We start from the raw sequence: 25,876 nt of genomic DNA, 5'->3' as shown, positions 1-25,876 counted from the left end.
TCTTCTAATTTGTATCTTTGTCTCTAGACCAGAATGTAATGCAATAAACACACCTCTGATAAGTATTTTTAATATGTAGTGTATATTTCATTATAAGTTGATAAAGTAATGGTATGGCTTATAAACCTATCTCATGTGAATTTAGGTTTGAATAATCATAGTAATAGATATCCTTACTATGTGTCAGACATTGTTATATGCACTTCAAAAATATTGTCTACTCCTACCAACAATCCTACTAAAGTAGGTAATAGTTGTAACTTAAGTTTTTGCCCAGTTATATAACAACTCCCCACATCTTGGTGGATAATAACAAGAAGGGTTATTTCTGGCCCAAATTCTATTTCTGTATGGATTAGCAATGGCTCTGCTCCACATTTTCTTCATAGACAGAACCAGGCTGAGAGAAACTGACATAAAGGGATCTCAATGCTCTCAAAGATTCTGCAGAAAACTAGACACACGGTACTTCTACTCATATTTTATTGACCAAAGCAACTCACTTGTAAAGACTGATATATAGATAGTAGGAAACAGTGCTCCTTACATGGAGAGGAATATAGTAAACCCATGTCAATGGGCAAGGATATATAATACTCCCCAAAAGGGCAGTAAAATCATGGGAGCAATAGTACAATTTACTACAATATTCTTATCTAAATTTTAGGCATGAGAAAATTGAGAAATAGAGTTTAGTAAGTTTCTTAAAGTCACCTAGTAAACGATACAGGATTGAGATTGAAATGGAGTGGTCTATCTCCATAACTCTGATACCCAGACTCCAAGATGGCTCAGTGAATTCTCACCTTCTGGCATTCACAGACTTATGTATCTTGCGTATCTCCCTCCCAAATTGGATAGCTCTGACCTATGAAACTAACAAATATTGTGACTCCCGAGGTTAAGTCATAAATGACATTGTGACTTCTGTTTTGCTGTCTCTTGAATCACTCTGGAGGAAACCAGCTGCAATATATTGAACCCTTGTGTAGCCCTACAAAAGGTCTCATGTGCCAAGGAATAGAAGTCTTCTGCTGATAGCCAACATCAACTTGCCAGCCAGGTAAGCCATCTGGGAATTTTCCAGTCCCATTCTTCAGCTTAAGTCTGCAGATGACTAAAGTCCATGCAAATAGCTTTCCTCCAATCTCATGAGAGATCCCATATTGAAACTACTGTTTGCTCACCCTCAAATTCCTTAATCATGGAAACCGTGTGACATAATGAATTTTTTCTATTATTTTAAGCCACTAAATTTTGGGACAATTTGTTTTGTAGCAATAGAGTCCTTACCAGAGTCGATCTGTTTAAACACTATGCCAAGCTGCCACCACATATAAATTAGTGATCATGTGTAAACAGATAATCCTTACATTTACAAACCAGCAAATTCATGTAATGTAAGGGGAATAGAGAGTAAAAAGTAAAGAGATATTAAGGAAACAATTACAGGAAGTATCATAGATAAAGAGAGAAACAGAAAAACTGAAGACACACAAGAAGGCCAAATACAATGTGTTCATTAAACCACCTCTTCCAAAGACAGTGGCGAGAACTTTGAATAAATAGATGCTGAAGAGATTCTTTGAAAAAAGTGATTATAGGTTCAATGTTAAAATGAATGGAAAGGTTGCTAATATCTCCAAAACCAATGTTTTTCACCCTGCCACCTGTAACATAGTATTTCTTCAGTATTCTGATTGCTATTCATGAAGTCCAATTAGTTGGTTGTGATCAGCTTTACTGAAATTAGAGAAGGGAGGGGAGAAGAGGAAAAAAGTGAGGAAGGGAGGAGAGGAATGCCCAAACATGGTCTCCACATGCTTCTTGGCTTTCACAGACCACAATGTCCTCAGAATAATAAAATTTCTTATGAGATAGTTTAGAGACACAAGCCTGAAGAGTCAACAAAATTAAATATGCCAGCTTTTACAACCAAGAGAATGTCCATGAGGAGTAGACTAGCTAAGTAAATACATGGGGCCAAATTCATAATATGAAATAGCAATGCAGATCAACAAACTTGAGCTTTCTGCATCAATATAAGAAAGAGGAATGGATCCTAGTGAAGAAAAAAAGAGCAAGGCACACAATAATACACTATGATTTCATTCATATATGAATTTCAGAAAGAGGACAAACTGAATCATATTCCTCATGGATACATATGTACAAAAAAAAAACCTAGAAAATGATTTTAATAAAAGTTCAGATAATTGAGAGAAGGAGAGTACAAAGGGAATAGTATGTGGATGTTCAGGACCACTAAGCAGGCATATTTTAAAAAATAAACTTTATCATATTTTTGAGAAAAACATATTGTTTGTTTTTGTTTTCTGTTTGTTTCTTTGAGACAGAGTCTCACATTGTCACCCAGGCTGGCGTGCAGTGACAGGATCTCAGCTCACTACAGCCTCCACCTCCCGGGTTTAAGAGATTCTCCCACCTCAGCCTTCTGAGTAGCTGTAATCCCCACCACCACACCCAGCTAATTTTTTTGTATTATTAGTAGAGACAGAGTTTCACCATATTGGCCAGGCTGATCTCGAACTCCTGACCTAAAGTGGTCCACCCACCTCAGCCTCCCAAAGTGCTAGGATTATAGGCGTGAGCCCAGCTCTAGAAACATGTTGTTTGCCAAAAAAGAAATCCATGTTGACAGCAGAAATTTTGAAAACATATAAAGGTTTAGATACAATAATTAAAATAATTTGTATTTCCACCACTATGGAGACTCTCTGTATCACAGTTTGGTGTTTCACATTTTTTCTTTTTCTCTTTACCGCCTATGAAAAGCAGTCTCTCTTTTTTTTTTTTTTTTTTTTGAGATGGAGTCTTGCTCTGTCACCCAGGCTGGAGCTCAGTGGCGCAATCTCAGCTCACTGCAAGCTCCGCGTCCAGGGTTCACGCCATTCTCCTGCCTCAGCCTCCCGAGTAGCTGGGACAACAGGCATGCTGCCACGCCTGGCTACTTTTTTTGTATTTTTAGTAGAGACGGGGTTTCACTGTGTTAACCAGGATGGTCTCCATCTCCTGACCTCGTGATCTGCTCGCCTCCGCCTCCCAAAGTGCTGGGATTAAAGGCGTGAGCCACCGCGCCCTTTGAAAAGTATTGTAACATGGTGAAATACTAAGAGAATTATTTTTGCAAAAAATTGCGGAAAAAAATGTTGCAAATATAGTATACAACGTTTCTTATTTTCAGCAACTGTTTTCCTCTAATGTTAATGTTTTGTATAACCATATACAATGATCAGAAATAGGAAATAGACATTGCTAAAATATTAACTAAACTTCAGACCTATTCAAATATTACACATCTTCCCACTGCTGTTCTTTTTCTGTGTCAGAATCCTATTCCGGATCCCACACTGAATTTAGTAACTATTTGTTTCTTAGTCTCTTTAAGTCTGTATTAGTTCTGCAGTCTGTTCTTATATTTATCATGTTTACACTTTTGAAGAGTGCTGATAGGTTATTTTGAAGAATATCCGCTTAATGAATGTCCTTTTTTTTTTCTTTTTCCACTGGAGTGAGTTTCTGTGTTTTTGACAGGAAATACTACCAAAATGATAAAATGTCCTTCTCAATGTGATGAGTTTATGATACATAGATGCCTTCTTACTTTGTGATGTTTACTTAGCTAAGGTGGTGATTGCTAGTATTCTTCAACGTGAACTTATTATCTTTTCCTTTGTAGCTGACAAGGCAACTTGGAGAAGCAAATCATGCTTCCTAAAATTTGCCCACTAATTTTAGCATCCATTGATGGATTTTATGTGAAGCAGGATCACTATATTGTTTGCCTAATGACCATTTTCTGTTTCCCTCCTTCCTTCTACATTTACTAATTGCAATTGTACTGGAAGAAAGAATCATCCCTTCTTTTTATTTATAAACATATAAACATGTAAGTTAAAATCCAATACTTTTTTTTTTTAAGACAAGTTCTTGCTCTGTTGCCCAGGCTGGAGTGAGTGATGGAATCACAGCTTATTGAAGCCTTGAAATCCTGATTTCAAGGGATCCTTCTACCTCAGCCTCCCATGTAGCTAGTACTACAAGTGCAAACTACCACACCTGGCTAATTTTTTTTTACAGGGTTCATTTTAGTTAATATTATTTTTCCACCAGTGAGAACACTGTCATTATCTACAAATAGATCATTTTACTTACTTAATAGTAATGTGCACATAAAGTAGTTTCAGAATTGATAACCCATATTAATAACAAATACTTTAACTAAATTATAGTATATACTACACTAATCCATATATACTAGATTACAGTATATATGTATATGTATACATGTGGGGTTTTTTTGTTTGTTTGTTTTTGGCATTAAAGTATGCAAGTAAATTTTGTTTGTTTGTTTTCTTCTTTTTTTTTTTTTTCTTGACATAAGGTCTTGCTCTATCACTCAGGCTGGAGTGCAGTGACATGATCTCAGCTCACTGCAACCTCTGCCTCACTGGTTCAAGTGATTCTCTTGCCTCAGCCTCCCAAGTAACTGGGATTACAGGTGCATGCCACCACACCTGGCTGATTTTTTTTTTATTTTTAGTAGAGACTGAGTTTCACCATGTTGGCCAGGCTGGTCTTGAACTCCTGACCTCAGGTGATCTGCTTGCCTCGGCCTTCCAAAGTGCTGAGATTACAGGCGAAAACCACCGGCGGGGAGTATGCAATTAATATTGTATTCCAATGTTACTTAGGTTAACTTTTATCTCCTTCCCTCCCTTAAGTGTTACTATGTTATTAAGTTAATACAGCTTGGTTTATTTGTTTAATTCCTTGTATTCCATTTTGTTTCCCACATTTCTATCAGTTTTAATAGTTTGTATAATAGTTTATTTTGCTAGTATATGAAACATTACTATAGCTGTAAGAGTCACTTACATGAAAAGGTATACTCAAAAAAGTGTCAATCCCTTCTTATCCTTACTGTTTTTTCCCATTCCTCCTTCTTTCCCCCTGTTCCTTTCTCATCCACCTCCCACAGGTAGCCAATGATTTTTAGTTTTTGGTTTATCCTTTCTATATTTCTTGTGCACAAATGAATAAAAAATTGTGTGTTTTCTTATATTCCCTTCTTTCTCAGCAAAGGTCATTGTATTTTGTATATTGTTTTGGACTTTGCCTTATCACTTAAATGTATATCCTGGAATTTATACTAGTTCATAGAGATCTTAGTTAGTCATTTTTGTAGCTGCATATTACCACACTGTGTAAACGCATCCTACTTTATCTAACCACTCTCTTATGTAGGGGCATTAAAGTTGTTCGAAATATTTTATAATTCCAAATATTGCTATGATGAATAACCATGGGTGTGCAAATCACAGCTTTTATTATTGATTTAAGTAAAAAGAAAACAATGTTGAAGATAATATATAGTCCATCTATCTAGTATAAAGCACCTCTTTTCCAAACTCTGTCTTTAATGAAACAATCATGGTAACATTATATTAAAATACAGAAATTAAGAATTAAGCTCTTCGAGTGAAGAACTGTGAGGTAAAAGCAACCAAGCACAATCTTCTCTTTTCTTTCAACTTTTCTGCAAAGCACATTGTCCCCCTTAGTTCATAGTCATATTTGTAGCTGCATATTACTGCTATCATGTCCAAAATAAAAACAATTAGAGTGTCCCCCATTTTCCAATACTCAGGGTACCTTAGAGACTTTAAAAATGCCAATGATAAGAAATTACTTTCTTAGCTCGTTAAAGAATAACATACTTGATAATATTTTATGACTATAAAAGCTCAAGAAATTGTACAAGGAAGACATACTATCACTGTAGTCATGTGAACAGGCACAGCAGAAATGTCTTTTACTTAGAGGCCTAAAACACAAAGAATTGTGTATATAACTAAAACTACATGCAGTGAAAACTGGTATTTTATATTCTATTCTAATTCACTAAAAAGAGAAATAATTTGGCCTCGACAACTAAATTGATTTCACAACTTTTCATGCTTGTTCAGACCTTAAGCTTGAGAAAACACTGTTTAATAACACTGTTTAACATGCTTTGAAGTAAAACCAATGTGCGCTGGAATCTGGAATGTACCTCTTACCAACAGTTTTCTCAAGATAACTTCTTAACCTCTGCATGTCCATTTTCTCCTATGTAAAGTGGAGATACTATCCATAACAGAGGATTCTTACACTGACTAAGTAAGAATGCAGGTAGCTCAGGCTGCAGCCCAGTTGTAGTGGAAAAAAAAAAATTTGCAGATGGCACATAGTACAGTAGCCAACAAATGGAAAGGATAACTATCATTAAAAATGATAAAAAGGATAAGGAATGTAGATGCTGTACTAGAGGATTCAAGTAGTTCACAGGCAGCCAAGGTTCAGTCTACCTTCTGTGGTTGGAAAATAAAGACTTATTGGATGATTAACTTTACTTACTCTCCTTTCTCCTTCTTCAGCCCACTATAGTGGCCAGCGAGGTGTGAATCAAAAGAAGTCAAGGTTGGACTAATGCTGTCCCCATCTTTCCAATATATGGTCATATTCAGCATGGATATCATTTCTAAGCTCTCCATAAATCCATGGGAGACCTCACATGACAGGAAGCACATTTGCCCTGTTGGTCGTCTCTAGTGAGTTCAGCAGAGCTCCCAAACTTAGGCCGGCATAAGAGTGACATGAGAAACCTGGTAAATATTCAGATTCTGAGGACCTACTGAAGAGTTATGACATCTGAATAATCTTCAGCAAGGCCTCATAATCTGTTTAAAACACATGCATGACTGGGTGGCTCATGCCTGTAATCCTAGCAGTTTGGGAGGCCAAGGCAGTTGGATCACTTGAGGTCAGGTGTTCAAGACCAGCCTGACCAACATGGTAAAACCCTATCTCTACTAAAACTACAAAAAATTAGCTGGATGTGGTAGTGGGTGCCTGTCATCCCAGCTATTCGGGTGGCTGAGGCAGGAGAATTGCTTGAACCCTGGAGGCGGAGGTTGCATTGAGCCAAGATCTTGCCACTGCACTCCAGCCTGGAAAACAGAGCGAGACTCCATCTCAGTCTCAAAAATAAACAAAACACATAGGCCAGGCGAGGTGTCTCAAGCCAGTAAATCGCAGCACTTTGAGAGGCCGAGGTGGGTGGATCACCTGATATCAGGAGTTGGAGACCAGCCTCACCAACGTGGTGAAACCCTGTCTCTACTAAAAATACAAAAATTAACTGGGCGTGGTGGCAGTCACCTGTAATTCCAGCTACTTGGGCTTTTGAGACAGGAGAATTGCTTGAACCCGGGAACCAGAGTTTGCAGTGAGCTGAGATAGCACCATTGCACTCCAGCCTGGGTGACTGGAGCGAAACTCCATCTGAGAAAACAATAATAAAATAAAAAATAAGACATATGCATGAACATGTGTGTGTGCACACACACCTAGTTCTGAGATAACCAGCCCACTGATCAATAAGAAAGTGAGGCCTTTTGTTATTGTTCATATTTCATCACCAACAAATATCAAATAGATGCTTGATTTAAGAGTGGCCAATCCTCAATCTCTGTCACCCAGGCTCAAGAGCACGTTCACTGCAACCTCCAACTTCTTGGTTCAAGGAATTTTCCTCCCTCAGCCTCCCAAGTAACTGGGATTACAGGCGCATGCACACCACCACACCTGGCTAACTTTATTATTATTATTATTATTTATTTTATTTTATTTTATTTTATTTTATTTTATTTTATTTTAGCAGAGATGAGGTTTCAGCATGTTGGTCAGGCTGGTCTCAAACTCCTGATCTGAGGTCATCCATTCGCCTTAGCATCCTAAAGTGCTGGGATTACAGGCGTGAGCCACTGCTCCCAGCCCATGCATTTCGAGGCAGAGACAGTGGTTGCAGTGAACAGAGATCCCGCCATTGCACTCCAGCCTAGGTGACACAGTGAGACTCTGTCTGAAAAAAAAAAGAGAAAGAAAAGAAAACACACCACAGCTTAAGGGGGCAAGCAGTGGAAATTGAAAGACCACAGAATTTGGAGTTTAACTCCTTCCTAGCCATGAGGAATACACTGGATAAAGTGAGGCATGTGAAAGCAAACTTCCATGTGTTGTGTAACTTTCAGCCATTTACAGGAGTGGTTTTTGTTGTCATTAAATAGCTATAATGTTACCATTCTGGAATAAAATGCCCATATAATCAGTTTCCCTAGTATGTTTTGGAGATTTATCCATCTCCCTTTTTATTTCAATAAACACCAAAGGACACATTTATTTTTGCACTGCTGTGCAATAATTAAAGTTTATTTATGTACACATGAAGAGATTAAAAACATTGATAATTTACATCACTTTTATACCAAATTCAACATTAAACAGTATTGTGTTGACACATTTCACTCATGTTATATCAAAATTCTATATTCTCTTTATTTCAGTAGCAGAATTTTTGTCTGGAGATTTTGGGCAATGAAATTAAAATTTAAAGTGATATCCAACACCATATTACAATCAGCCACGTCCACAGAACAGTATCATATCAACTTAGAGCATTGGGCAAAATGTTATTTTGTTTCCATGATAAGTGGCTTGTAGTTCCACCCATACTGTTCCAGCCATACCGTTATTCAGAAATAATTCTTTTAGTTGGGCTTTCATTGCCAACCTACATACACTCTTCTTGGTTGGGCAACTACCTAAAGAGATTTACTCAGACATTGTTCAAAGGATGTTTTCAGAGGCAATGATTTATAATAGCTTAGATAGACTCTCAAAGCTCTGCTTCTGAGATCGAAATTTGAACTTGTCATTTAATCACTACATGTCACTTATTTTTCTTTCTATTGCGCTCTGCGAAGCGTTGGGATACAGTCTTCAGGGGGATTGAAACCATACATGGTGAGTGGACTAGTCATTCCTCAACTGTTCAGTAATAATAGCGGCTGGGCTTCTCTAATAATGGGAGTAGATATATTTCAATCTACAGTTCTTATTTATTTTCCCTTATTATCAATGTTTGAATTCCAGCTCTAAGCTACTTTATTGCAATTTGGTTCTGAAGCATATGCCAAAAGCACTCAGCAAGGCTGCAGACAAATGCTTTAAAGAAAAGTGCACCTCCACTTCCAGTGACTTTATGAACATCACATTCGAAAATTAATCTTTTTTCAACTCTGTACCCTGAGTATATTTTGGACTTCCCTTCGTTCCCAAATACCCTGAATTCAAGGTATCTCAATCCATGGAGCAGTTGTCCAGAGGAAGAGAGAAGCAACAGCCCCGCCCCCAACCCTTGGGAGCAGAAAGGGAAAGAATTATCCAAAGGAATTGTTTAAAAACTCAGATACAGCGGACAGATGTAAAACCATGGCTGCATAGACTGATGTCCCAGGGGTCCAAAACTTAATGTCAAATGAGGAATAATTTGTTTAGCATTAAACTAAACCAGTTTGATGAACTCAAATGCCCTCGGCTCAATAGGCAGGACTCTCCGAGGAGCCTGTGTTACTTCCCTCACTTAAGTGCAGATTTGTAATAAAAATCTTAATGCCAGTGGCATGCTTTTTGGATATATCAGAAGCTAACCACTTGGAGAATCATATTTGAGAGGTCAGAAAACTCCACAGTTAAAGATCGGTTTATAATTTACGAAGAAAATAGAAAGTTTTGTTTCTCTGAGTTGAAATTTGCCAAGCACGGCGGGAAATATTGCAAGTTTTTGGCACAAGGCTTTGTGCTTTCCTCATAATTTGAGATCTGCGTGAAGCCTGAGGGTTCGGGGATCATTATCTGAGAAAAACCGGGTAGTTCGGTGTAGACAATTTTTATATTTTTGGCTTTTTTTGAGGTGTAACAAACACAACTCGGGATCCGAGAGGACACTCTGCGGCTGCCAGCGAGGCGGGCTGGACAGCGCACCAATCACGGCGCAGCTCCGCCCTATATAAACGGGCGGGCGCAGCGCCGCGGCCCGAGTCCCGGCCAGTGCCTCTGCTTCCGGCTCGAATTGCTCTCTGTCTCTCACGCCTGCCTTCAACATGTCCGAAACTGCGCCTGCCGCGCCCGCAGCTCCGGCCCCTGCCGAGAAAACACCCGTGAAGAAGAAGGCCCGCAAGTCCGCCGGTGCGGCTAAGCGCAAAGCGTCTGGACCCCCCGTGTCCGAGCTCATTACTAAGGCTGTTGCCGCCTCCAAGGAGCGCAGCGGTGTATCTTTGGCCGCTCTTAAGAAAGCGCTGGCAGCCGCTGGCTATGACGTGGAGAAGAACAACAGCCGCATCAAGCTGGGTCTCAAGAGCCTGGTGAGCAAGGGCACTCTGGTGCAGACCAAGGGCACCGGCGCATCGGGTTCTTTCAAACTCAACAAGAAGGCGGCTTCTGGGGAAGCCAAGCCTAAAGCTAAAAAGGCAGGTGCGGCCAAAACCAAGAAGCCCACAGGAGCGGCGAAGAAGCCCAAGAAGGCGACGGGGGCAGCCACCCCTAAGAAGAGCGCTAAGAAGACCCCAAAGAAGGCGAAGAAGCCGGCTGCGGCTGCTGGAGCCAAAAAAGCGAAAAGCCCGAAAAAGGCTAAAGCAGCCAAGCCAAAAAAGGCGCCTAAGAGCCCAGCGAAGGCCAAAGCAGTGAAACCCAAGGCGGCTAAACCAAAGACCGCCAAGCCCAAGGCAGCCAAGCCAAAGAAGGCGGCAGCCAAGAAAAAGTAGGAAGTTCCTTTGGCCAACTGCTTAGAAGCTCAACACAACCCAAAGGCTCTTTTCAGAGCCACCCACCGCTTTCAGTAAAAGAGCTGTTACACTATCAGGGGGCGTGGCTGGGAAAAAGACGCCGCTAAGTAGGGGCGGGTCTCTCGGCAACAAGGGAGGGAGAAGAGCCGTTTTTTGACCAGGGGGTCGTTTCGCGTTCCGTCGGCCAAGCAGGAGTGCAGCCGCGTCATTGAGCTTTTATTGCGTTCTCGAATGCTGGAGTTAAACCCACTTCGACCTCCCTAGTACTTAACACTTACTTAGCAGGACCTGTCCTGCAAATAGCATGGGAAAAGAAGTCAGGATTTTCCCGGGCTTCTAGGCTGGGACGTACGAGTTCCGAATAGAGAACTATCAATTTCCGTGCTGGTTCCCTACCGAGTATGGCAGGCAATGAAGGGGTGCAGAGGAGTATGTCTCAAGACACAGGTGGCATAGTGCACTATTTCAACCACTGCCACAACTAAAAATTAGAAATTGACACTGCAGAAAATACTTGGTCCTCAAATGTAGCATTTCCATAGATGAAGGACTTCCCAAACGCAAAACTGCCAGACTTCCAGGGATATCCTAATTACCATGGCTTATGTATGCAACGAGGCCTATAATTTGTTAGAGGAAGAAAAGAGAATGTGAGCTCTCCTAATCTGAAGTATCTTTCCGTATAAGTTCTGACACCACAACGGCTAATAAAAAGTCTGATCTCAAAAACAACTGCTCCAAGAGAAATGCACAGCTGACTTGTCTAAAGAGGCCTATTTATAGTAGCCTCGGGTAGTCTGGTTTGGACTTTCTGATTGGGTAAAAGTGAAGTAATGAAATAGCCAATGAAAAGGTAGACTTTTAAGTGTCGTTTACATTGGCATTTGTGACGACACACGAAAATTAATCCAATCATAAACGAAATCTGATTAACCTCATTTGAATACCGCATCTATAAATGAACGGGGCATCGGTGGGAGTGATTATTTTCTCAGGTGTTTGCGACAGTGTTGTAATTATTAACGTTACTATGCCTGAGCCTACCAAGTCTGCTCCTGCCCCAAAGAAGGGCTCCAAGAAGGCGGTGACCAAGGCTCAGAAGAAGGACGGGAAGAAGCGCAAGCGCAGCCGCAAGGAGAGTTATTCCGTGTATGTATACAAGGTGCTGAAGCAGGTCCACCCCGACACCGGCATCTCTTCCAAGGCAATGGGGATCATGAATTCCTTCGTCAACGACATCTTCGAGCGAATCGCTGGCGAGGCTTCCCGCCTGGCGCACTACAACAAGCGCTCGACCATCACTTCCAGGGAGATCCAGACGGCCGTGCGCCTGCTGCTTCCGGGGGAGTTGGCCAAGCACGCCGTGTCGGAGGGCACCAAGGCCGTCACCAAGTACACCAGTTCCAAGTAACTTTGCCAAGTAAGCATCTTTACACCTAATCCCAAAGGCTCTTTTAAGAGCCACGCATGTTTTCAGTAAATGAGTTGTAATTTCATTCAAAAGGGGGATGATTGGATTTCTCAGCACCATACTACCAATCTTTAATGTTATGTTAGTACTGCAGAGGATATACTTGGAAATTACAGGTAATAACAATAGGTACCAGAAACTGAGTGCTATGGGCACGTACTAGATCATTAGCTCATTTAGTGTCAGATAACACTAACATTAACTGAAAGTACTGTAAGTGTACAGCTCTTTCGTTTCCGTGTGCAGATTTCCAAGTTGATCGTGATGTTGATCTGGGACTTCGCGTGGTGACGGCCCACCCTGAGCACAAAAGAGCACCCTTTTGCAACTTCCTTCTGTTTGGAGCTTTCTCCACCATCACCTCCGCCCCCCATTTTCTTGTAAAATTTTTACTATGCAGATACGTGATAACTGCAAGTAAAGGCTGAAGACAATGTGAGCTGAACACGGAAGTATTACAAAGGTTTCTGGTTTGCTTTGTAATTGGGCCAGTTTCTCTCTGAAGCTCTTAGGCGAGTAGGGCAGGGAAAGGTGGATCCTAGGCGCTGAGGTGCAGGAAAAAAGAAGCAGCTTCTGAGACACCTTAAAATTCTTTTGCTAAACCGTCTTTTTCAGAAAGCCATTTAATTTATAGATTTCTTTTGGCAGCTTTCAGGTTAAAAGTCCACTAGGTAACGGCAGAAACCCAAATAGTCATTAAGGTGTCTGACTGCAGGTAGGCAATAGTTACCGCAGGACTGAAGCCCCCTTTGCAGTACAATTTACCCTTTCCTAGGTGCCCCTTAGTACCTAGGACTGGAGAAGGTAGAAAGGGAAAGAAAACCTCCTTCTGGCAGGATGTAGCTTCTGCTGCACAATATAGAATGATGACAAAAGTTTTTCACTGCTGGGGAATGGATGATTGTGGGAGAAAAAGAATCTCGGAAAAGTCGAGAGGGAATAAGGAGGGAGTGGGCAGAAGGAAAGGAACCAATACTTACGACGTGAAAAGTGTGAGATGGATGAGGCTAGGTTTGGAGTCAAATGTTAGCTGAGATGGAGAACTTAGGTGGTGGATGATCGTTGTCTAAAAGACGAATGAATTTAGAAGTTCATTGTCCTCATGCTCTCATAAACAAACATGAAATCTGGGATTATGGGATACATTTTCCATAACGTGGCAAGCTTGGTACTTGAACGGATAACTAAAAACTGAATAACAGTTTCTAAATTCTTAAAAGTAACAAAGAGGGTCTAAAAAAGTAAAGAGAAATCAGAGCCAGGGATTTGGCCCATGTTAAACCCCAAGCACTACAGCTGGCTTTTACCCAACCCTTAACTTTCATTTTTAGGGTGTTATATGGAAACTGACCAGGGTATATAGAGCCTGATAAGAAATCTTTTTAGGTGAAGGTGAGACACCAGACGAAAATCTGTCAACTCAGGGTAGAAGGATGAACTGGAAATAAACACACATACAGACATACAGACCCATCACAGATGAATGCAAATAAAAGAGTCAGCTCTGCAGTTGGGTTCTAAGTGTTTCATGTGTCAGTGTGAAGAGATCACCAAACAGGCTTTGTGTGAGCAACATGGCTGTTTATTTCACCTGGGTGCAGGCAGGCTGAGTCCGAAAAAGGAGTCAGCAAAGGGTGGTGGGACTATCCTTGGTTCTTACAGGTTTTGGGATAGGTGGTGAAGTTAAGAGCAATGTTTTGGGGGCAGGGGGTGAAGCTCACCAAGTACATTCTCAAGGGTGGGGAGAATTACAAAGAAACTTCTTAAGGGTGTGGAGATTATAAAGAACATTGATTAGTTAGGGTGGGGTAGAAACAAATCACAATGGTGGAATGTCATCAGTTAAGCTATTTTCACTTCTGTGGATCTTCAGTTGCTTCCGGCCATCTGGATGTATATGTGCAGGTTACTGGGGATATGATGGCTTAGCTCGGGCTCAGAGGCCTGACATTGAGCAGTATAGATTCCACTGCTAAGGTTTGGACTACAAGCCATCCTTGATGCTTACTTATTCCTGGCATTCATACCACAGGGATTCAAACACCCAAGCTGAGAATTTAGGCATATCCCAGGCTGGTTTTGTGCCCCTGAACACCGGTAGAAACAAATACAAGTCATCTCTGGAAAACAAGCTTCACTTTACACCTCAACAAATTGCCACAGCTAAAATATACTCCCCAAAATGCACAAGCAGCTTCACAATCAAAATTAACCAAACATCGTGAAACCAGAAGTATGACTAATGAAAACAAAAGCAACAGACAAGGGGAGCTGGGTGTGGTGGCTAATGCCTGTAATCCCAGCACTTCGGGAGGCTGAGGCTGGAGGACTGCTTGAGACCAGAAGTTTGAGATCCTGTCTCTGAAAAAAAAAAAAAAAAAAGCAACAGACAATGGAAATGAAAGGAATGAAAAGGGAGAATTAACAAGATACAGACTTAAGACCAGGCACGGTGGCTCACGCCTGTAATCCCAGCACTTTGGGAGGCCAAGGCAGGCAGATCACGAGGTCAGGAGTTCGAAACCAGTCTGACCAACATAGTGAAACCCTGTCTCTACTAAAAATACACAAAAAAGTAGCCCGGTGTGATGGTGTGTGCCTTTAATGCCAGCTACTCAGGAGACTGAGGCAGTAGAATCGCGTGAACCAGGGAGGCGGAGGTTGCAGTGAGCCAAGATCGTGCCACTATACTCCAGCCTGGGCAACAAGAGTGAAACTCCATCTGAAGAAAAGAGAAAAAAAAAGAAAAAGAGTCTTATAAATATATTGAAGGACTAAAGAAATACAAAAAGTGACCACAGAGATTTGAAAAAAGAACCTAATAGAAATTATAGAAAATAAACATATAATTATAAGACAAATTAAAATAAAAAGTTACTGCATGAGTTTAACAGCAGCCAATTGGACCTACCAGTAGAAATTTAATAAACTATGTAATCAGCTCTTAAGGAATTATGTGAAATGCAAAGAGAATAATGCAAAAGTGAGTTTAAGAAACCTGGAATTAGGGCTGGGGAAGGTGACTCATGCCTGTAATCCCAGCACTTTCAGAGGCCGAGGCAGGAGGATAGCTTGAGCCCAGGATATGGAGACCAGCCTGAATAATATGGCAAAACCCCGACTTTACTGAAAATACAAAAAATTAGCCTGTCGTGGTGGTGCGTGCCTGTAGTTCCAGCTACTCAGGAGGCTAAGGTGAGAGAATCACTTGAGCCAGGGAAATTGAGGCTGAAGAGAGCCATGATCACACCACTGTACTCCAGCCTGGGCAATGAGAATGAGACTTTGTCTCAAACAATAAATAAATAAATGAAAAGAGACTTGGAATTAGTAGTAAAATATGATCTGGCGTGGATCTAATCACAGTACCAGAAGAAACAATCAGGTAGAATGATGCAAGTATGAGATTTAAAAGATCGTGGCCAATAATTTTCTAGAATGGATGGATTACTAATAATTAAACATAATATAAGAAAATAAAAATTGAAACTAATGTATTGCTCATCAAAGCAAGCCTTGGTTAAAAAAGTAAATATTTAAACAGAGAAAAATGATACCAAAAAAACGGAGTCACTGTGTGCTGTGAATTAATAAACTCTCCAAATTTTTACAAATGTAATACTGATTTTCAAAATATTGTGACTTCTGTTACATATTGACATATGACCTCACACTAAAGCACTGTTTGAAATTCTGCATGTAGGAGCATAATTGGACAATTGGTTATTTACGTGAATTTTGTGTCTAGCTAACTATCAAATTCTATTAATCCTAATCAATATTTAGACGACTGACTTGATTTTAATTGCACATAGTACTATCATTAGCAAATAAAAATGTTTGATATTCTCTCCAGTAAGTATTTATTGTTTGCTTTAATCATCTTACTGTGCTAGCTGCCATCACAAACAATATGTCATATTAGACATGCCAGCAAGTATTGTCTTTTTCCTCATGTTCATAGAAATGACTTCGGTGGTTGATAATTTATCATTGCTTTTGTGTGTATGTGCATACATGTGTATGTGTAGTTTTCACTGCGTTAATGTAGTTTTTGGTTTTTGTTTCTTTGTTGTTGTTGTTGTTGTTTTGAGACAGAGTTTTGCTCTGTTGCCCAGGCTGGAGTGCAGTGACCGGATCTCTGCTCACTGCAACCTCCACTTCCCAGCCTCCCGCCTTCACTTCAGCCACCTGAATAACTGGGATTACAGGCGCACACCACTACACTTGGCTAATGTTTTTGTATTTTTAGTAGAGACAAGGTTTCGTTATGCTGGCCAGGTTAGTCTCAAACTCCTGACCTCGAGTGATCTGCCCGCCGTGGGGTCCCAAAGTGCTGAGATTACAGGTGTCCCCTACCGTGCCGAGCCCTGTAGTTTCCTTCTATTCTTCTTTTAAGATTTCATATTAGGAATGATTTATGAATTTTATTCGATCACTTTGACATCTGAAGAAATCATATGCTTTTTCTTTTTTAACCCTGTTGCCACGAAGTATAGATAGATTTCCTTGTGTTGATTCATACTTTTATTCCTAGTCCAAATCTTATTTGGTCATGTTATATTATTATCTTAAATAATAGCTGGGTAAATTTTGTTAATATTTTTTATGGATTTTTTCCATTTCTATTCACATAAAATCATTCTATGTTTTCTTTTTTTTTTTTTTTTTTTTTTTCAGATTTAGTCTCTCTCTGTCACCCAGGCTGAAGTGCAGTGACATGATCTCGGCTCACTGAAACCTCCACCTCCTGGGTTCAAGCGATTCTCCTACCTCAGCCTCCTGTGTAGCTGGGATTACAGGCATGAGCCACTGCACCTGGCCCATTCTATGATGTTCTGTTTTGGGCTTACCTTTATCAAGTTTCATTATAAAAATTATGGTAGCTCTGTAAGCTTAATTGTGGGGCTCTCCATCTCTATTAAGTTTTCTATTACAGTGTAACAAATTATCCCAAAACTAATTTCTGTGAGTCAAGAATCCAGAAGTGATTTAGCTAGGTGGTTATGGCTCAGGGTCTTGTTGAGGTTGAAGTCAAGTTGTAAACATAGGCTACAGTCATCCGAATCCTTGACTGTAGCTGGAGGATTCCCTTCCAAGGTGGCACATTCATATATCTGGCAAGTTCAAGCTGACTGTTGGGGTGGAGGCCTCAGTTCCTTGTCCGTTAGACCTCTCTAGAGGGGTAACTGATTATCTTCAAAAACCAAACAACTGTTATCTCTTAGCAGGAGAAAACAGAAAGAGAAGGGGGAAGGAATAAACCGCAATGCCTTTTGTGAACAAGATTCGAAACTCACACTTCACACTTTTTAAACATTATTTATTTATTTATTTATTTATTTATTTACTTATTAGAGACAGAGTCTTGCTCTGTCACCCAGGCTGGGATGCAGGGACCTGATGTAGCTTACTGCACCTTGGAACTCCTGGGCTCAAGCAATCCTGCCTCAGACTCCCAAGTAGCTGAGACTACAGGTGTGAGCCATATCATCTGGCCTATGTTTTTCAATATAAGCAAGTTACTGAAATCTGGCACATACCCTGAAGTAGAATTAAGCCACACCTTTTCAGATAAGAATAGTAAAAGAATTTCTTGAAATATTCCAAAGCCAAAAATTTGGACATTGACCCCGACTGCAAAAATACCTCAGCAAGTTCCAAAATCTTGAAGACTTCTGAGTAGATCCCCCCATAGGTGAGAAGGCCAACCACAAGCAACACCCAGTGGTAGCAGGAGGTGGCAGGGGTGAGGGCAGGAAGCAGTGGCCCTCCCAGTCTCCCAGCAGATCTGTCACCATGATCAGCCAGCCCTCTATACCACCCACCGGCCAGCCCATCCTGGAAAATGACAAGTGGACAAGCCAACACTCTGATTTGGGGAAGTGAAAAACCATTTAGCCCTGGTGCTTGAGGCAGGGAAAGGGATGGGATGGGCAAGAGTCCATGGCCATGCCCAGTCCCAGGACAGGGAACAAAAAAAGGACAGGCCTGGAGTTATTAGCATGGGCCTTTGTACTGAGTAGCAATGTGCACACCATTTGGGCTATCAGAGTAGCCCTGGACAGGAGCCTCCACATCCCCTTCCCTCTCCTCTCTCTCTGATTCCTTACATCCTAACTTCTTCTAAGCGGGGAGAGCAAGGGGGAGATATACATAGATATATATATAACATATATATATATTTTTATATATATGTAAAATTATATATATATATAAAATTTTAAAGTATTGATAGTTCATCTGGATTACCAAAATCTGCAGCCCTGCCATAGCTAGTAGGCTGCAACCCTGGTCCCCAAACCTAATGTCTTCCTGCTCACCTTCCAATCCCTTCCAGCCAACTATGCAGCCCACAGGAAGGCTCTACAGGCCCCATTGCCCGACACCATCCCATGGAAGGCTCTGGTGGCACCCCTGAGCCCAGGAGAACCAGCACCTTGATCTTGTAGGGTTTGTCATCATTATGTTCTCTCTCTGCTGTCCCTACCATGCCCATCTGCCATTTTCTGGGAGAAGGAAACCAAAGGATCTAAACTTGGGCTTGGGGAGAGATTCTAGCCTCTCCTCACTCCCCTCTTCCCACACTCTTTACTCCCCAGCCCAGACAGATGCTCATATCAAGAAAGAGTATTGAACGATGATTTATTTTTCTCTGACCTTTCTGTCCCTGGGAAAATGGAAAAAAAAAATCAACAATTAAAAAACAAGAAATCAGCTGGGCACGGTGGGTCGCGCCTATAATCCTAGCACTTTGGGAGGCTGAGGCGGGCGGATCACTAGCTCAGGAGATGGAGACCATCCCGGCTAACACGGTGAAACCCTGTCTCTACTAAAACTACAAAAAAATTAGCCAGGCGTGGTGACTGGCGCCTGTAGGAGGCTGAGGTAGGAGAATGGCGTGAACCCGGGAGGTGGAGCTTGCAGTGAGCTGAGATCACGCCACTGCACTCCAGTCTGGGCAACAGTGCGAGACTCCGTCTCAATAAATAAATAAATAAATAAATAAATAAATAAATAAATAAATAAGAAATCAGAAATCCCCCAACTAATCCACAGAAAATGATGTCTATCCTCTCCCCTTGGATTTTTGTTTTTGGAAATATTTTTAAGTTGCCTTATTGTGCCGTGGGAATCTGAAATACCCAAATGTCTGTTTTCCACGGTGGAGAGCCAACCTAAAGAGCTCCCACCATCTCTGGATGTGCCTGGTCTTGGACTCCCTAGAATCTTTCTCTGGGCTGCTGCATGTACACAGCCTCTGTCCTGGAGGCAAGAGTCAGTGGTGGCTTGGATCAGAACCATGCCAAGATATCCCTGCTATTGCATCGTTTGAAGCTGACATCCTGTGTCTGTACACAGCTGCTACCGTTGTGTCCTTACTCTGCGTGCTTTTGCCTCATGCCAGGCCCCATCCTTCCATGACATCTTTCATCCTACCCATGAAACCCCAAGGCCAAGTTTGCTTCAAATAAACTTGAGCTGAGAAATATTTCACAGCTGAGGCTTGGAAATATTTCCTGTGTTGACCTGAAAGATCTCTGAGACCTCAAGGAGGCTCTGTCTCTCTTAAAAAGTGGAGAAAGTTGCCATTCTCCTACTAGAGTCTGGTGGAGTATCCCCATCTTGCATCCCCCCTCTGTAAGCCATCTATCTCTGCCCACCCTCCAATTGACCTCACCTGGGAATAAGGGATGACAAGGAGGTGGGGACTGGGAGGGATACCTGCCAGCTGGTGAAGCCCGGTGGCAGGAAAATGTATGCGGACATAGAGTATACCTGACTTCTCTTCTTCAGTCACTGACTGGGTTGGGCTGTGAATGACAGTGGAATGACTGAAGTCTGCTGTCATCAGAAGCTAGGGAGTGTGATGAAGGACTGACCCACAAAGACCGGGATGTGTGTCGGGTACAGGGATAACTACATGTTCACTCTCGGTGGGGTCTGGGCAACACAGAGGAGTTGGAGGTCCTGTTGCTCACTGACTCAATGTCTTTGACCCTCCTTTTCAACTGATTACTATGTTCAGCCCAAAGGCTGGTAGTACGAGACAGTATCACAGGCTGACAAAGGCTTATCTGTTACCTTGGACATCTCATTGCTTTTAGCCTGGGCCCTTCCCTGCCTTTGACCTCTCAGTGGTTGGTATGTGGGAAGCCCATTTCAGTTCCTATGACCCATGTCTCAAACCATGGTCTCTGCTATGACAGTGGAATCTGAGGCCTTTCCCTGCTCAGTCTGTTGCCTGCTTCACGTGGTACCAGATACTGGGCTCCTGGATTCCCTCCTCCTTCCCTTTATTTCTCCTTTCCTTCAGGTCATGCAGTCATGTACTATATCCAGCACCATAGAAACTTCATTATTTTTCCTCTGCTGCATCTGGGGGCACAAAGAAACCTTGGGATGTGGGAAAAGGCTGTTCTTATCTGGGGTTTACTCCCAGGTCAGGGAGCTGCCATCTTCTTCACACACATTCCTCAAAGAGGAAGCCCCTTTGGGGCAGGGAGGTAAGGACTTCATCTCAACATAGATTGGTGGTTGGCATGAGCAGAGGGGGCTTTTTTTTTTTTTTTTTTTAACACAGAGTCTTGCTTTGTCACCCAGGCTAAAGTGCAATTGTTCAATCTCAGCTCACTGCAACCTCTGCCTCCTAGGTTCAAGTGATTCTCCTGCCTTAGCCTCCCTAAGTAGCTGGGACTACAGTCATTCACCACCATGTCCGGCTAATTTTTGTATTTTTAGTAGAGACAGGGTTTCCCCATGTTGACCAGGCTGGTTTCGAACTCCTGACCTCAGGTGATCTGCCCGCCTCAACCTCCCAAAGTGCTGGGATTACAGGCGTGAGCCACCGCACCCGGCCTCTTTTTTGCTTTTCTTTACATTATTTTCTTTCTTTTTTTCTTTTTGTTTCCTTTTTCTTTCTTTCTTTCTTTCTTTCTTTCTTTCTTTCTTTCTTTCTTTCTTTCTTTCTCTTTCTTTCTTTCTTTGTTTCTTTCTTTCTTTCTTTCTTTCTTTCTTTCTTTCTTTCTTTTTTTTTTTGTAACATGATAGGAGTTAATGTTGCAAAGAGTAGTTTACATCTTCAACTTCTGACACTTGAATTTAGGACCAATGTATCTGTGACAAGCATGCCAGAAGTGGCAGGGACCATCAGGGCTAGCTACTTCATACCTACCATCCTCCCATGGGGATCCAAGATCTGAGACACAAAGCAACAGCCTGCCCAGATCCCTCTTTTCATCATATCTCTTTCAAGGTTTGTCCATGCCAACACAATCTTTGGGCATCAAACATCAGAAGGTCTGTGTGTCTCAGCCCTGTTAAGGGGCAGGTTTCTCTTTCACCCGCTCTTGTACCTGGGAACAAATGGCCCTCCCCCAGCTTAGACCCCTGAGGCTCAGGTAGAGGTGCTAAGCCCCTATGTCAAAGTTGCTAAATATTTTTGTGTTGTTCTATCAATCGTTTTCCTGGTGATTGATTTTACAAAAGTAAGTAAGCTGCTTAGAAGGCCCTGGAAGTGAGGAGAAGAGCAGAGGAAGATGACTATGGAGGGTGAAGGTTGTTTTTGTCAAAAAAGGCTAGGTAGAGTAATCTGAATTATCTGGTACTCTCCTGAATGGAATCCTCCCATGTTGAAGGGTCCTTGGATTTTCCCCAGCCCGGACCCTATCCCCCTTCAGGCATGTTGATGGTAGAAAAGATAAGAACTCAGAGCCATTTCTCACTGGAGACAAAAACTTGTCATCTGGCTTCATACAGAAGGTTCCACCTTACGCTCATAGTATATCATCTTTACCATGGGCTAAGGTATCGTATTTAAAAGGACAAAAAAAAAAAAAAAAAAAGGCAACGTAAAATACTTGAATGAGCTTGTATTATAATATTAATATTACTGAAGGTATCTGCTTTCCAGGCTGAAGTGATTCATTTATTATTCTAGTCCTGCTTTAGTCCTTTGTAAGTTGTGGTAATTGTGCTTTCCTTTTTAATATTACAAAAAAAGTGTATAAAAATAAAACCTTGGGCCGGGCCCAGTGGCTCACGCCTGTAATCCCAGCACTTTGGGAGGTCAAGGCGGGCAGATCACCTGAGGTCGGGAGTTCAAGACCACCCTGGCCAACATGGAGAAACCTCGTCTCTACTAAAAATATAAAATTAGCCGGGTGTGGTGGCGCGTGCCTGTAATCCCAGCTACTCAGGAGGCTGAGGTAGGAGAATCGCTTGAACCTGGGAGGCGAAGGTTACGGTGAGCCGAGATCACACCATTGCACTCCAGCCTGGGCAACAAGAGCAAAACTCTGTTTTTTTAAAAAAATAATAAATAAATAAATAAGTAAAAATGAAAATTTGATAAGGCAAAAAAATGTAGAAAAATTTACTGACATAATTTAAAACCACTATACCTTTTTTATATTTGAAATGCTTGGATGTAAAAAGCATTTGTGCTTTAAAGACTACATAGAAATCAAATGTACAATCACCTGGCTCTACCTTTATAAATGGCAGAACCTTTAAGAATTTCGACAATTCAGACTAAAATTGACCACTATCCACAGAGACAAAGCCCAATAAAATCCCTTCATAATATCCTGATGGACTTTTCCCTGATATTGTAAAGGACAAAGTAGTGCCTCTACAGGTTATATAAAACATTATCCCAGCACATAGCAGGTACTTTTTAAAAAATATGCATTGAATGTATTAATTCATCTGACAAATCTTACACTGCAGTCTGTAAAGCAATTCTCTAGTGTCTGATTGTTGTTAGAATGTCCAACAAACAGATTGGGCCTTTTTAAAGAAAACAACAAACTGAAGCAGAGAGATTAATACAATAAAAATTTCAAATCCTAGAAAATACTGTAGAGTATGAAAAAATTTTTAAAAATGGAAAAAATAAATTAATGAAATTTAAATTTTACAAAAAGTTAAAACTAAGTTAATAATTTAATATATAAAACTTAAGATTAATGATTAAGTAATAGTAAAAAAAGTTCCAAGTGTAAGATTAATAAGATTAATAAGATTAACTCAGCAGAGAGAGGTATAAAAAAAAGAAACCAAATAGAAGAAATTAGTTGTCGGGCGCGGTGGCTCCAGCCTGTAATCCCAGCACTTTGGGAGGCCGAGACGGGCGGATCACGAGGTCAGGAGATCGAGATCATCCTGGCTAACATGGTGAAACCCCGTCTCTACTAAAAAAATACAAAAAACTAGCCGGGCGAGGTGGCGGGTGCCTGTAGTCCCAGCTACTCGGGAGGCTGAGGCAGGAGAATGGCCTAGACCTGGGAGGCGGAGCTTGCAGTGAGCTGAGATCCGGCCACTGCACTCCAGCCTGGGCGACAGAGCGAGACTCCGTCTCAAAAAAAAAAAAAAAAAAAAGAAAGAAAGAAATTAGTCATGAAGGATTTGTAAGGAAATTCATGAAGTATGCAAAACTCCCTAGGTACTGGCTTGGGCACTTTAGATACATGGAGAGATATGGTGGTCCTTGACCTCCTGGAACCCTCATACTCTGGAAATCTTCAGCAAAGTCAAATGAACTTTGGCTCATACAGGAACTACCAAATTAATTGCATTAAGGCAAACATATTTATTCTAATTTTTGAGTAATATAATATTCTGTTTTAAAATTTCAAAATATTATTTATAAATACAAAACAATATTTTATAAATATTATAGCCAAGTTACAATTACTTTCTAGGAAATTGGGAACAGCATGAGAAAAAAGGTGAGAGAAGTTGAGAAGGACTCAGAAAAGGAATGGAAGAAGCAAACCCCTACTAAAAAAGGGAGGGGCCAGCTGCAGTGGCTCACAGCAATTTGGAAGACCGAAGCAGGCAGATGACGAGGTCAGAAGTTCCAGATCTGTCTGACCAATATGGTGAAACCCCGTCTCTACTAAAAATACAAAAATTAGCCAGGCCTGCTGGCATGCCTGTAGTCCCAGCTGTACATGGGAGGCTGAGGCAAAAGAATCGCTTGAACCCAGGAGGCGCAGGTTGCAGTAAGCCAAGAGGGCGCCACTGCACTCCAGCCTCGGCAGCAGAGGCTGTATCAAAAAAAAAAAAAAAAAAAAAAAAAAAAAGGGGGGGGGGGAAAGAGCTTGGAGACCTAAGAGAAACCAAAAGCAAAATATGGTAGAAAGACAGAAAACTAAAAGGGGACATAAGTACATAGGCCTTGTCATATACTTGGTGTGTCAGTTGTGTGTAATACCTGTCAAATAATAACTGAAATATTTCTCGCATTTCTTGGGTTTTGGATTAAGCGTATTGATGAAAATGTCACCATATCTGAGAGGTTTTCTCTGACCATCAAATGTAAAATGGCACCCTTCTATCCTCATTCTTAACTTGCTGTATGCATTCCTCATTATACTCAGCACTATCTTAAATTTGTTTATTGTTTGCCTCCCCTTCCAATCCTGAAGACCGTAAGGTCCATAAAAACAGGGAGTTTACCTGTTTTGCTGCTGGTTTCCTAATGCCTAAGGCTGTTCTAGGCACATGGCAGACTCTCAAAAAGTATTTGCAGCATGACATAATTTCTAACATAATTGAAGTGCACAAATATCCATAACTACAGGAATAGAGGTCACTACTGAGTTGTCACAACGGTTCAACTGAATGAGTGACTCAGATTTTCTGGGTTTCACTTTCCTCATCTATACAAAGAGGATAATAATAGTAGATCACTTCTTAACGTTATTTTAAGATAATTCATGTAAAGCTCTTAAAACAGTGATGGACTTTTAGTAAGCACTTAGCAACATTTAACAGTTATTATATTTTCCTTTTCACTGAGTTAAAATGCAAATTAGAGTGTTCAAATATTTTCAGGTCAAAAATGAAAGGGAGAGAATATGAGTTTTTGAACTATTTGAATCCCACCCAAGAAGGGTATTTGGGGAATTTGAAACAAAGATCACATTATTCAGTGATATTTCTTGACTAAGCATGACTTATTATGTGTTAATGCTACTAAAGTGTAGCTAGTACTGAAGTAGAAATTCCTATAGTTCATCATAGAAGCACATGTAAAAAGAATCCTCTTTATCTAGAAAATATTAATGGTGATGGCAAAATGGCACCTAATAACTAAACCCTTCTTATTTCTTCAATCAGGGGAGAGACATGAAGGCAGAGGAGAAATGAATACATAAAATAACTGGCAATATGAATCTATCCATAGAACTAAGAAGTCTCGTCTGCCTGAAAATGACTGTGTGAATCCCACCCAAATCTAACTCATACTGGTTTGCTACACACTGGTTCATCAAATGAAGGTTACCGAGGGGAAGAAACTAAACAAGATGTTTGCACTTCATGTTACTTTTTGAGTTTATAAACATAAAAATAGAATTTACTTCCGTTACAGACCTAGTTAATTCATTACTTGCCATGGACTACCTTTGCTAAGAAAAGTCTGAATGAGAAGATGGCAAGAAGTCTGAAAAGAAAAGTTATAATTAATAAAATCTGCGGAGAATTTTAAATTCTGCTTTCATTGTTGATCCAAACCCTTCTTCTAAGACCTCCCCTTTATAGACATCTATCTACATACCTACCTACCTACCTATCTACCTACCTGTTTTCACTTTACTTTCCAGCATCAAGGTCTGAGTGGGTAAGGCCTAAGCACTGATTTGGCTTTGGTAATGAACCTGAAGTTATAAACAGATTAGCTTATGCTAAGCTGCCATTTGAAAGGTCT

General features: G+C 41.0%; 3 protein-coding genes across 5 annotated transcripts in view; 2 read left to right on the top strand and 1 right to left on the bottom strand.

Annotated features, from left to right (window-relative positions):
• The window catches only part of LOC111541062, a 166,208-nt gene that overhangs the window by 122,278 nt on the left and 18,054 nt on the right, over window positions 1-25,876 (bottom strand). The window lies entirely within an intron of this gene.
• Window positions 9,948-10,724, top strand: H1-4 (H1.4 linker histone, cluster member). The gene has a single exon (XM_023209699.2). The coding sequence runs from the start codon at window positions 10,008-10,010 to the stop codon at window positions 10,665-10,667; it is 660 nt and encodes a 219-aa protein (XP_023065467.1). The 5' UTR covers window positions 9,948-10,007; the 3' UTR covers window positions 10,668-10,724.
• Window positions 11,632-25,658, top strand: LOC111541068 (histone H2B type 1-M-like). Of its 3 annotated transcripts, none has more exons than XM_023209703.2 (2): window positions 11,632-12,108; window positions 25,288-25,658. In XM_023209703.2, exon 1 carries the CDS (start codon window positions 11,647-11,649, stop codon window positions 12,097-12,099), a length of 453 nt encoding a protein of 150 aa, XP_023065471.1. In that variant the 5' UTR covers window positions 11,632-11,646; the 3' UTR covers window positions 12,100-12,108; window positions 25,288-25,658. The 3 variants fall into 3 exon arrangements, with proteins under 3 accessions (XP_023065471.1, XP_023065472.1, XP_023065470.1); XM_023209704.1 differs by lacking the exon at window positions 25,288-25,658 and adding an exon at window positions 16,840-17,059; XM_023209702.2 differs by lacking the exon at window positions 25,288-25,658 and adding an exon at window positions 12,406-13,231.

This window comes from Piliocolobus tephrosceles, chromosome 5 (genome assembly GCF_002776525.5).
Source record: "Piliocolobus tephrosceles isolate RC106 chromosome 5, ASM277652v3, whole genome shotgun sequence".
NCBI classification, from domain to species: Eukaryota; Metazoa; Chordata; class Mammalia; order Primates; family Cercopithecidae; genus Piliocolobus; species Piliocolobus tephrosceles.
This window is presented reverse-complemented; position numbering and strand designations above follow the sequence as displayed.

What these genes read in the sequence shown, in the direction of transcription:
- LOC111541068 (XM_023209703.2), top strand. Translation starts at nt 11,647, where the DNA reads ATGAACGGGGCATCGGTGGGAGTGATTATTTTCTCAGGTGTTTGCGAC.
- H1-4 (XM_023209699.2), top strand. Translation starts at nt 10,008, where the DNA reads ATGTCCGAAACTGCGCCTGCCGCGCCCGCAGCTCCGGCCCCTGCCGAG.